This window comes from Capricornis sumatraensis, chromosome 14, assembly GCF_032405125.1.
Source record: "Capricornis sumatraensis isolate serow.1 chromosome 14, serow.2, whole genome shotgun sequence".
NCBI classification, from domain to species: domain Eukaryota; kingdom Metazoa; phylum Chordata; class Mammalia; order Artiodactyla; family Bovidae; genus Capricornis; species Capricornis sumatraensis.
This window is the reverse complement of record NC_091082.1, coordinates 44,836,286-44,848,855: the sequence shown is the minus strand read 5'-3', so window position 1 is coordinate 44,848,855 and position 12,570 is coordinate 44,836,286. Positions and strand designations below refer to the sequence as shown.

Sequence of the window (12,570 nt, the reverse complement as noted above, 5' to 3'; positions counted from 1 at the left end):
TCTTCTTCTGAAATTTTACTTTGCAACTACATATCTTACAGCAGCAATCAAAATGAGGCATGGTCATTAACTCATTTTAGTTCAGTAGAACTAATTTAGTTCAGGGCGGAATCTGCCTCATGTATAAATTTCAGAAAAGGTAACAAAAAAAAAAATTTTACCTCTTCCAAAATTTAAACTTCGTTAAAGAGTATGCAGACATGCAGGCAAAGACTGAAAAATAACATGTAAAATGCAAGAGATAAAAATAATGTTTGGGTGACAGAACTGTGGATTTATAGAAAATTTCTTTCATTTGTTGAAAAGTGCTGTAGTAAAATCAAAAGCTGAAAAACTAAATTATATAATGAGACTTCAGGCCATTTTAAAACATGACAAAATTTTTTAGCCCTTCACTGAATGCTTACTATGAGCCAGGAACTATTCTAAGTGCTGGAGACAATGCAGTGAAAACAAAATTCCTGCCTTTATGAACTTCACAGTATAGTGAGGAAAAGCAAAAAGGAAACGAAGTCAACAACATAATTTCTATTAACGATCTGACTGCTCTTTAGAAAACTGAACAGAGCAATGCGTTAAGTATTACTGACTGGGTTTGGGGAAACCACCTAAAACTGAAGACTCTGAAAAGGGCTTACCTGAGCAGGTGACATTTGAGCTGAAACCTGAATAATGAGACCTACCAAAGGCTGGGAGAAGAGCTACATGGAACATCAACAAACATGAAGACCCTAAGGTAGGTGAGCTTCATGTATCTCTGGTTAGAATGTAGTGCGCTAAGTAGAAGAGGACAAGGCTTAGAACATGAGGAGACTTGAAAGTAAAAGTTTAGATTTTATTCCTAATTTGTTAAGAAGCCCTTGTGGTAAGGGGTGCCTTAAAAAGGAAATGACATGTTTTTCAATATGAACTGTTTTCGGAGAGATTGTAAAAGGACATGAGTAGAAGCAAGAGAACTATTAACTACAGCCCAGATGAGAGGTTATGGGGGTTTGGAGCAGTAACAGGAAACGGGGATGATGGATTCAAAATATAGTCTAAGGGCAGAAATGAAAGAACTTGATTAAAGGTTTTGGCTTGTGAAACCGTTTAAGAAGCCTAGGGGTTTCGGTTCTTTCGAATTTTGAGATGAAACTTAAAATTTCATCAAAAGAACAGGATTTGGTTCTTTTGAATTTTGAGATGAAAACCAGGAGGGAATGTTGACTTTTTGGGGGGGGGGGGGGCAGGAATAAAAATTTTTGCTTTCAATTAATGAAATCCCCTATAAGCTTGAGGGGGGAAAGAGGAACCATGTTCTTTGTTCCCCCTAAGCCTAACACCCTGCCTGCTATGAAGTTTTTGAGAAAGATGGCTATTTGCTGCAGAAATCAAAAATCTTTTAGGACAGAAATTCCATATCTGCACAACAATTAAGAAAGGGTTTTGGCACTGAAGTGGGATTTTGCACGCAGTGTCCAGGTGAATGATTTCTTTGTGACAGTAATATCTACATTTGGCTTTATCTGTAAAAAATTATTTGTGCAGTGCTCAGAATTTCTCAAGTGAAGGTCTTGTTTTTGAGTGCAGTTTTATGTTTAAGTTTTCTGTGCTCAAAGCTGTTTAAAAACAAAAAAAAGTTACCCTTTAACATGAAGGGCTAGGCCTCCACATACATTTACAACCAAAAAGGGATTCAACTACTAAACGGCCTGCACCTGAACAAAGGAGTCATTAAGTACCTCAAACGCAGCACATGAAACCCAATTAGTAAACGAAGCAACTCCTCACCAGCAATAAAACAAGAGGTTTGAAAACCGGACGAGAATAACATTTGAATTTGCTTAACATCTTTTACACACAAGGCACCATGGCAGAACTACGTCCTTTAATTCGATTCTACCACCCATTTTAGAGATGAGCGCTCGGAGTATCTCGGTCTCCACTTCTTCACCCAGAGTTGGCTCACCTTACAGCTCAAGGCTAAGTTCCTGTCTCCCCCGCTCTCCACCAGGCAAAAGTCACCACACTTAACTGCACGTACAGAGCAACTTGAAGGCCCAGAGGAGTGGAAGAAAACGGCATATCCACTGCCGAAAACCATTGTAAGAACACCCGAGAGCCCTCCCAATGCCAAAGCCAAGCGTGACTTTGGCCTCAGCACCCACGGCTCTCGCTCGCCCTTCATTTCCTCGCTTACTCATCTCACTGTCAACAAAGAGAGAAGGTTGAAGTCGCATGGACCCAACAAGGCCCGAAACGCGTTAGATGAGACAGAAGGTTGGAGACCGGCCCCACAGCCCTCTCCAGGTGGAAATGACAATAAAGGATATAAGGAGCCGAGGCAGGACAGACGGCAATTCCCGGCGGCATAGCTCCTCTGGCCAGCTACTTATTTCTTCCAGTGGAACCGCGCTCGCCGGGACAGCGCGTTCCTGAGACATGCTTCCGTCCAGCAACAAGGCTTCAAAACACTCCCGCCAGAGCCAAGACCGGAAACCCCCAACGTCCCGGCAGGCCTTGCGAACAAAGACCATAGAGAGGAAGGACGCCGCTTTCCTTGGTGAGCCCGGGCCCACACGACTGGGAAGAAAGCCGGGCTTGTCTGGCCTGCGGAGGACTCGATTCACTGGTGCACGTTTCCGGTCTGGCGAATCTGGCCAGAGTTCTCCGCGAGGTGAATTGGGAGTCCGCCGGGCGACGAGCATCTCCAAGTTTGGATCGCTGTCAACGTTGCTTTGAGACGCTGTGGGGAAGGTGAGGGCCGAGAGTCCCCAGATTTACAACCTTCCATCCCATGGGGCTTTTTGGTTGCACATTTGGGGTTGGGTTTGACCTGGGCACGCGGCCAGGAATGACTGCAAGTCCCGCGGTGAAGTGGGATAGAAACAGACGCCTTCCTACCCACTGAATGTGTTGACCCTACTCTGTACATCTTGTGTAATGGGGCTAGAGACCCACCTGTCAGAGTTGGTGTGCAGATTGAACTCATGGTATATATTAAGTGTCTAACACAGTAGATATAGAGAAGACCCTCTTGATTAAGTTGCTTCCGTTTTCTACGGGCCTCTCCACACGGTTCAGTACCGTTATTTTGTGTCAAGCTAATCTTTACTAATTACTCCAGAGTTACCTCACTCCCAGTACACTTAGGGCTGCTGATCTCGGCTAAATGTTTGTAGTTAGGTCATTTGGATGCATTTACACACATCAGCATACCTGTGCATGTTTTTAAAGGGATGCTCATTCAGCAAAATACAGTCCTGAAGTCCTGTTACTTGAAATGGTAACAGACGTGAAAGGTTGTTGCTGAATCACAATGCCGGATTCTTGGCCCCCGGAGGAGAAGAATTCAATCCGGGGCCAGAGACAGGCTTGATTGCTCAGAGCTTTGTGTAATAAAGTTTTATTAAAGCATAAAGGAGATAGAGAAAGCTTCTGACATGGGCATCAGAAGGCGGCAGAAAGAGTACCCCCCTGCTAGTCTTCAGCTGGATGTTATATAGTCACTGAAAGTGAAGTCGCTCAGTTGTGTCTGACTCTGCGACCCCGTGGACTGTAACCTACCAGGCTCCTCCATCCATGGGATTCTCCAGGCAAGAATACTGGAGTGGGTTGCTATTTCCTTCTCCAGGGGATCTTCCTGACCCAGGGATTGAACCCGGGTCTCCCACCTTGCAGGCAGACGCTTTAACCTCTGAGCCACCAGGGAAAAGAAATATCTCAAAACTCAGAATGGCACCAGGCTCCTCACCCATAAGATGCATTTTGGGATAAGCTTAGCACCAAATGGTTTATCTTGGGCCATAAAATGATTAACTTGAATCTTGAACGGCAGATCATCATACAAATAATTTCATTTACATAGATTAGAGGAACAATATCTGAGTATAACATACTGGTTTATCAAGTAGGTTCTGAGCCAAAAGGCAGAACTGACTTGAAGACAGAGTTTGGGATAAATGCATAGTACATTAGCATAGTTTAAGATAAACATTTCCATAAGAAAAAGGCATTGGTTATCTCTAGGTTTGAGAGTAGTTAATTTCAGGTGAAACCAGGTGTCATGGCAACACAGAATTTTAAGAGAAACCTCCATTTAAATTTGTATAGAGAAGGAAAAACTATTCCTAGTTTGTTTCCTCCTGCCGCTTAAGAGAGAGAAAAATGTCTGACACTTGCAAACTATTTCCTCTGTTTGGAGACCCCTGGCCTTCCTGCCTCTTACCCTCTCAGACTGAAGAGATTCTCGCAGTTTAAGAGTTTAAATATTATATGTTTGGGCAGGGCTGTGACAATCGCTAAGCTGAATCATTTTCTGCCCAAGAATTTTGGACTGTATTGTTTTTAATTGTTGCTGCTGCTGCTGTTCTTTTATTTGTTTTTAGAGTTTATTATCTTCAGCTTTTGAACCCTGAAGGCTGTGTGTGTTTCCAAATCTGTCTCCCTCTCTCTCCACAGCTTTCATAGAAAAGCTGTTGGTGGGGGAGGGTGGAATGTTTCAGTTCAGTTTAGTTCAGTCGCTCAGTCGTGTCCGACTCTTTGCAACCCCATGAATTGCAGCACGCCAGGCCTCTCTGTCCATCACCAATTCCCGGAGTTCACTCAAACTCACGTCCATCGAGTCCGTGATGCCATCCAGCCATCTCATCCTCTGTCGTCCCCTTCTCCTCCTGCCCCCAATCCCTCCCAGCATCAGAGTCTTTTCCAATGAGTAAACTCTTCACGTGAGGTGGCCGGAGTACTGGAGTTTCAGCTTTAGCATCTTTCCTTCCAAAGAACACCCAGGACTGATCTCCTTTAGAATGGACTGGATGGATCTTCTTGCAGTCCCAGGGACTCTCAAGAGTCTTCTCTGACATCACAGTTCAAAAGCATCAATTCTTCGGCACTCAGCTTTCTTCACAGTCCAACTCTCACATCCATACATGACCACTGGAAGAACCATAGCCTTGACTAGATGGACCTTTGTTGGCAAAGTAATGTCTCTGCTTTTCAATATGCTATCTAGGTTGATCATAACTTTCCTTTCCAACGAGTAAGCATCTTTTAATTTCATGGCTGCAATCACCATCTGCAGTGATTTTGGAGCCCAAAAAAATAAAGTCTGACACTGTTTTCCACTGTTTCCCCATCTATTTCCCATGAAGTGATGGGACCAGATGCCATGATCTTTGTTTTCTGAATGTTGAGCTTTAAGCCAACTTTTTCACTCTCCTCTTTCACTTTCATCAAGAGGCTTTTTAGTTCCTCTTCACTTTCTGCCATAAGGGTGGTGTCATCTGCATATCTGAGGTTATTGATATTTCTCCCGGCAATCTTGATTCCAGCTTGTGCTTCTTCCAGCCCAGCGTTTCTCATGATTTGCATAGAAGTTAAATAAGCAGGGTGACAATATACAGCCTTGACGTACTTCTCTTCCTATTTGGAATCAGTCTGTTGTTCCATGTCCAGTTTTAACTGTTGCTTCCTGACCTGCATACAAGTTTCTCAAGAGGCAGGTCAGGTGCTCTGGTATTCCCATCTCTCAGAATTTTCCACAGTTAATTGTGATCCACACAGTCAAAGGTGTTGGCATAGTCAATAAAGCAGAAATAGATGTTTTTCTGGAACTCTTGCTTTTGTGATGATCCACTGCATGTTGGCAATTTGATCTCTGGTTCCTCTGCCTTTTCTAAAACCAGCTTGAACATCTTTAAGTTCATGGTTCACATATTGCTGAAGCCTGGCTTGCAGAATTTTGAGCATTACTTTACTAGTGTGTGAGATGAGTGCAATTGTGCAGTAATTTGAACATTCTTTGGCATTGCTTTTCTTTGGGATTGGAATGAAAACTGACATTTTGAAAACTAGTCAATCTAATCACATGGACCACAGCCTTGTCTAACTCAATGAAACTAAACCATGCCGTGTGAGGCCACCCAAGATGGACAGGTCATGGTGGAGAGGTCTGACAGACTGTGGTCCACCGGAGCAGGGAATGGCAAACCACTTCAGTATTCTTGCCTTGAAAACCCCATGTACAGTATGAAAAGGGAAAATGATAGGACACTGAAAGAGGAACTCCCCAGGTCGATAGGTGCCCAATATGCTACTGGAGATCAGTGGAGAAATAACTCCAGAAAGAATGAAGGGATGGAGCCAAAGCAAAAACAATACCCAGTTGTGGATGTGACTAGTGATAGAAGCAAGGTCCGATGCTGTAAAGAACAATTTAAATGAAATGTGTCACTTTACTTCTTAATAACATTTTTTTTTTCTCTAGAGCTGCACTGAAAGAAGAGCAAAGACCTCTTAAAAGTCATTTGGAAATAGCTCTGAATATTTGTAACTGTATAAGCAGCTAAAGAGAAATAGACCTTCAGCAGAACTAACAGAATAATTAATTGAGGCAGGTTTACATGTGAGTCATCAGTTCTCTCCAGAAGTTCAAGAAGCTTCCTTAGAGTTTAACGGTTGTGTGCATTTTATGAGAGAATGACTTTTCAATTTAATTTCACTATAGAAGACCATCTGGAAGATGAATTAACATCTCTTGGAGATGGAGCTCTGGTCCTACATTCCTCACAAGAGTCTTCAGTCTCAGAAAGACAAAAAGGTACACACAGAGACAAAAAATGTTCCACAGAACAATCTGACTTGCAGGACCATTTGTGGGAACATAAGTCAGAGAGAAATGAGGCTCCCTCTCAAGACCCAGACAGCTCATTCGGTGCAGCTAACAGTTCAAGTAACTTGGAACCACACAAGGAAAAGCCCTGCTTGAGAGTTGCCAAAGAGCATGCTATGCCTAAAGATTTAAAGAAAGTGTTAGAAAATAAAGTCACAGAAACATTACCAGGTCTCCAACACGTTAACATATCAATAATGAAAACCACCTTGTTGAAAGAGAACTTCCCTGGAGAAAACATCATTTCAAAAAGCTTTCCTTCTCACTCTGACCTGATTTCAGGTGTTTATGAAGGAGGCTTGAAAATCTGGGAGTGTACCTTTGACCTCCTGGCATACTTGACAAAGACCAAAGTGAAATTTGCTGGGAAAAAAGTGTTGGATCTTGGTTGTGGATCAGGGTTGCTGGGTATAATGGCACTCAAGGGAGGTGCCAAAGAAATTCATTTTCAAGATTATAACAGTGTGGTGATTGATGAAGTAACCTTACCTAATGTAGTGGCCAACTCCACTTTGGAAGATGAAGAAAATGATGTAAATAAACCAGATGTGAAAAGACTCAGGAGATCAACAGTAGCACAAGAGCTATGTAAATGCCGCTTCTTTTCAGGGGAGTGGTCTGAGTTTTGTAAGCTTGTACTGAGCAGTGAAAAACTCTTTGAAAAATATGATCTCATTCTTACCTCAGAAACTATTTACAATCCCGATTATTATGGTCCTTTGCACCAGACTTTCCTTAGATTGTTAGATAAAAATGGACGGGTGCTTTTGGCCAGCAAAGTACATTATTTTGGTGTGGGTGGAGGTACTCATCTCTTTCAGAAGTTTGTAGAAGAAAGGAATGTATTTGAGGCTAGAACACTTGAAATAATCGATGAAGGACTAAAGAGGTGCCTAATTGAAATGACTTTTAAGTACCCCAGTTAATGTCCACTGAGTGTCCTAAGTGAAATAAACAGAATAACCAAAACCTTAATTTGAATTATTTCTGATTTCTATTATTTTATTTCTGAAATTATTATGTTTGTTTAATTTTGTTTAGCCAAATAAGAGACCAGCTATATACAACACTTTACTTGCTAGGTGAGACAGAGAGTGTTTCTGAAGAGATTTGAAGAGATTTCCTAGGAAGTCATTTTGTGAGAAAGTTTTATATTCTCCACTTTCATTCTATTTAACCTCTCTACCACCTTTGGCATATAAATTTGCCATTTCTTACTTCACATTTGAATTAGTATTTCTGAGCATTTGAAGAGATTTCCTAGGAAGTCATTTTGTGAGAAAGTTTTCTATTCTCCACTTTCATTCTATTTAACCTTTCTACCACCTTTGGCATATAAATTTGCCATTTCTTACTTCATGTTTGAATTTCTTCCTAGTCTTTGTCTGTTTCTTTTCCCATGGAGTGCCTGATCAATCACCATGCTGTTCACTTTAAAGGCATGCATGCGTGTGTGCATGCATGCTAAGTTGCTTCAGTCATGTCCAACTCTTTGTGACCCCATGAACTGTAGCCTGCAAGACTCCTCTGTCCATGAGGTTCTCCAGGCAAGAATCCCGGAGTGCGTTGCCATGCCCTCCTTCAGGGGATCTTCCTGACCCAGGGATCGAACTCCCATCTCTTACCTTTCCTGCGTTGGCAGGTGAGTTCTTTACAACTAGAGCCATCTGGGAAGCCCAAAGGTGTACATATGCATTAATAAATGGTTCTGAACCTAAATATTAGATCGGAGGTGTTAAGTAACTAGGAAGAGGTTTTGGGCTTTTAAAATATTGATTTATCTTATATAACAATCAGAATGCTGAGCAGTTGAATTCACACTGAAATGGAAGAAATAAAGGGGAATCGTGATAGTATAAAAGTGATACATAAAGCTTACAGTGCTTGTAGCCCTTTTGTAGCCAAGTAAGTAGGAGATCCTAGGGTCTTGGTAGGAAAAAGAATAGAAGAAAAGAATTTTGAAAACAAAATTTCAGACTCTAAGAAATAAACATTTTTCATTCTTTAAGTAATAGGGAAGAGAAGAAGAGATAAAGTATTTTTTATTTTAATGCAAAATTTTTTACACTTAACGTACCTGAAATTGGAATTTACCTTACTGTTTATAACTGCAATGCTAGAGATCCAGGTTCAATCTCTGGGTTGGGAAGATCCCCCGGAAAAGGGAATGGCAATCCACTTCAATGTTCTTACCTGGAGAATTCGGTGGGTAGAGGAGCCTGGCAGGCTACACTCCTTGGGGTAACAAAGGGTCATACATGACTCAGCGACTAACATTTCATTTTTCAACCTTACTATCTATTGTGCAACTGGCAGCATTTTTTGTCTTTCTTGGAGGTAACTAAAATAATGGTACAACCCGGATTCAATGAAATGTGATAAATTAGGCAGCTTGTCTACTTCTTGCTGAATATTTATAATCTTACAAGGTATATATCATCCGTATTTTAATGATCATAATAGCTAACAGTTTTCAGCATTTACTATATGCAGGGTAGAAGGGATTTACATACACTGACGTTTAATATTCATAACAGCCCTGAATTACAATTACTGTCTCCATTTTATAGATAAGTTGAGACTCAAGAAGGTAATTTGATCCTTATCACAGTCCTCATATTCAGAACCTGAATCTGAACTAAAGTCTTTTTTAAAAGGTGGTGAAGATTTACTCTTCACCACCCCAGTGCTCTTAACAGTGGCTTACAATGCCAAATATTTTAGGACCCTTTTACTATTCTGAAATGAAAGCTACATTACATGCATGTTTAGTCACTTCAGTCATGTCCAACTCTTTGCAACCCCCTGGACTGTAGCCTACTAGGGTCCTCTGTCCATGTGATTTGCGAGAACACACATGGGCTGTGTTTTTATTTTATTCTCCAGAAGATCTTCCCAACCCAGGGATAGAATCTGCATCTCTTAATGTCTTTACCACTAGTGCCACCTGGGAAGCCCCAACTTATTTACATACATCACTAGAAGAATTTTTTTGTAGTCATAATTTTTCCAGTAGTCACGTATGGATGTGAGAGTTGGACTATAAAGAAAGCGGAGCGCCAAAGAATTGATGCTTTTGAACTGTGGTGGTGGAGAAGACTCTTGAGGGTCCCTTGGACTGCAAGGAGATATAACCAGTCCATCCTAAAGGAGATCAGTCCTGAATATTCACTGGAAGGACTGATGCTGAAGCTGAAGCTCCCATACTTCAGCCACCTGATGCAAAGAACTGACTCATTGGTAAACACCCTGATGCTGGGAAAGACTGAAGGCAGGAGGAGAGGGGACAACAGAGGATGAGATGGTTGGATGGCATCACTGACTCAATGGACATGAATCTGAGGAAGCTCCAGGAGTTGGTGATGGACAGGGTAGCCTGGTGTGCTGCAGTCCATGGGGTCGCAAAGAGTCAGAGACAACTGAGCAACTCAACTGAACTGAAACATAAACCCTTAATGCATTTATCATATGTATATATATGTGTGCATATATACATGTATAAACCTACAGTATGAAGAAAGTCATTTATAAACACATAATTTGTGTTCCTGCAGGTAAATGCACAGGTGCTGCTGCTGCTAAGTCACATCAGTCGTGTCCGACTCTGTGCAACCCCATAGACAGCAGCCCATCAGGCTCCGCCGCCCCTGGGCTTCTCCAGGCAAGGACACTGGAGTGGGCTGCCATTTCCTTCTCCAATGCATGAAAGTGAAAAGTGAAACTGAAGTCACTCAGTCGTGTCCGACCCTCAGCGACCCCATGGACTGCAGCCTTCCAGGCTCCTCCTTCCATGGGATTTTCCAGGCAAGAGTGCTGGAGTGGGGTGCCATTGTCTTCTCCAAATGCACAGGTAGAGCTGCTGAGAAAATATGTAGTAGTAAGATGGTTGTATTTAAGATATGATTACTGTCAGTGTCACAGCTACAATTCCAGACCCACCTACTGGATAAGGCAGGATAGCCCTGACAGCAGGTTTGGCTATTTGAGGAGGTACAAAACATTAGATAGAGTCCCATGACAATGGTCAGCATCAGTGATTTTGAGACAAACAGATATCTCTCAGTTCTGTGTGATGAATTAGACACCCAAAGAGGTGTCATCCAGGAGGCTTCTCCAGAAGTAGAAGAGACACAGCCCTGAACAGGGGCTCAGGGAACAATTTCAGCCCCAAGGGAGGCAGACCTAGTGAAAAAACAGCAGGAGTCAAAACAGAAGCCCAATCCTGGGAACTAGATAATCCTGGGCATTAAAGATAATTCTGGAGGTGACCGCTGATCAGGAGCACATCTACCTAAGATAGCTAGCAGCAAAAGAGACTGGAGATAAAATTATGGATATAAATCCAAGAGAAGGATGCATAGCATAGTACACTTTGTCATGTAAATAGTTGAATCATTTAAAGAAGCATCTATTAATATGTCAAGACAATGAGCTTTGGAGTTCAATACTTGGGTTAAAATTCAGTTTCCCCAACTAGAGAGCAGGGTTTGTAGTAGTATCTCTCTAAGAGAAATCTTTTTAAAAATCATAGTGAATATTGGGAAACTTTCAGGGAGTTTGGAGTTTTAGAGCATGAACCACCCATTCTTGTATTGGTGCCTTACAATAAATGCTGCACTTAACCACATGCACACAAATCAACATGATTACTATGGATAAATGGAAATTATTATGGTCATGAATTCTCATAGTATTTAGTCACCCTGTTTCCTCAATCAAGTAGGAAGCCTTATTCACTTTTGTTAAAAATTGGGTTTGAGACTTTACAGTTTACAAATCCCAGTTCAGAACCTGGAGAAATGAATAGCTTTAAGAACTTTCACTGTCCAAGGCCAACCCTCATTCTCTCCCTCCACAACCCTGCCCCCTACTTTACCTTCAGTTTCTAAGTTGTCTTTTTATTTTGAATGCTTTGGCATTACAGAGCATTAAGGATAAAGAAGAATGGATCTTGGAAATCTGTTTCTAAAAACTCAGTCACATGCAAGTTGTGTTCCGGCTTCAGTTCAGTTCAGTGGCTCAGTCATGTCAGACTCTTTGCGACCCCATGAACTGCAGCACCCCAGGCCTCCCTGTCCATCACCAACTCCCAGAGTCCACCCAAACCCATGTCCATTGAGTCAGTGATGCCATCCAACCATCTCATCCTCTGTCATCCCCTTCTCTAGCTGCCCTCAATCTTTCCCAGCATCAGGGTCTTTTCAAATGAGTCAACTCTTTGCATCAGGTGGCCAAAGTATTGGAGTTTCAGCTTCAACATCAGTCCTGCCAATGAACACCCAGGACTAATCTCCTTTAGGATGGATTGGTTGGATGTCCTTGCAGTCCAAGGGACTCTCAAGAGTCTTCTCCAACACCACAGTTCAAAAGCATCAGTTCTTCGGCACTCAGCTTTCTTTATAGTCCAACTCTCACATCCATACATGACCACTGAAAAAACCATAGCCTTGACTAGAAGGACCTTTGTTGACAAAGTAAATTTCCCATTTGTCAGATTGCCTGTGCCCTTAGCTCCCTTTCTACTGCCCCACAGAGGCTCCCTGCCAGTAGCTCAGAAATTGGGGAGGGTTGTGGAGGAGGCTGTCTCCCTGCAGACCCGGAGCTGACACACTGCCTTTGTCAAATGCAGTCGCCAATGACATGTGTGCTGTTCTGTCCTCAGGGGAGGTGGGTCAGATAGGGTCAGCCGCTCAGCTAGCGGGTACTTCTTAGTACCATCCATAGTGTTTTATTCAGGTTTTATTAGAGCTTCAGTTCAATTCAGTCGCTCAGTCGTGTCTGACTATGCGACCCCATGAATTGCAACATGCCAGGCCTCCCTGTCTATCACCAACTCCCAGAGTGCACTCAAACTCACATCCATCAAGTCGGTGATGCCATCCAGCCACCTCATCCTCTGTCGTCCTCTTCTCCTCCTGCCC

At 42.4% G+C, this 12,570-nt stretch overlaps 2 protein-coding genes across 2 annotated transcripts in view; one reads left to right on the top strand and one right to left on the bottom strand.

Annotated features, from left to right (window-relative positions):
* Positions 1 to 2,423, bottom strand: part of FIRRM (FIGNL1 interacting regulator of recombination and mitosis) — a 50,339-nt gene extending 47,916 nt beyond the window's left edge. Inside the window, exon 1 of the mRNA XM_068985649.1 lies at positions 2,313 to 2,423. Within this exon, the coding sequence (XP_068841750.1) occupies positions 2,313 to 2,423 (111 nt within the window). The remainder of the gene's footprint in view (positions 1 to 2,312) is intronic.
* A 224-nt stretch (positions 2,424 to 2,647) lies between these two features.
* On the top strand, positions 2,648 to 7,575 carry METTL18 (methyltransferase 18, RPL3 N3(tau)-histidine). Its single transcript, XM_068986500.1, has 2 exons — positions 2,648 to 2,736; positions 6,245 to 7,575. The coding sequence occupies exon 2, from the start codon at positions 6,457 to 6,459 to the stop codon at positions 7,573 to 7,575; it is 1,119 nt and encodes a 372-aa protein (XP_068842601.1). The 5' UTR covers positions 2,648 to 2,736; positions 6,245 to 6,456.
* Positions 7,576 to 12,570: the final 4,995 nt, after the last annotated feature.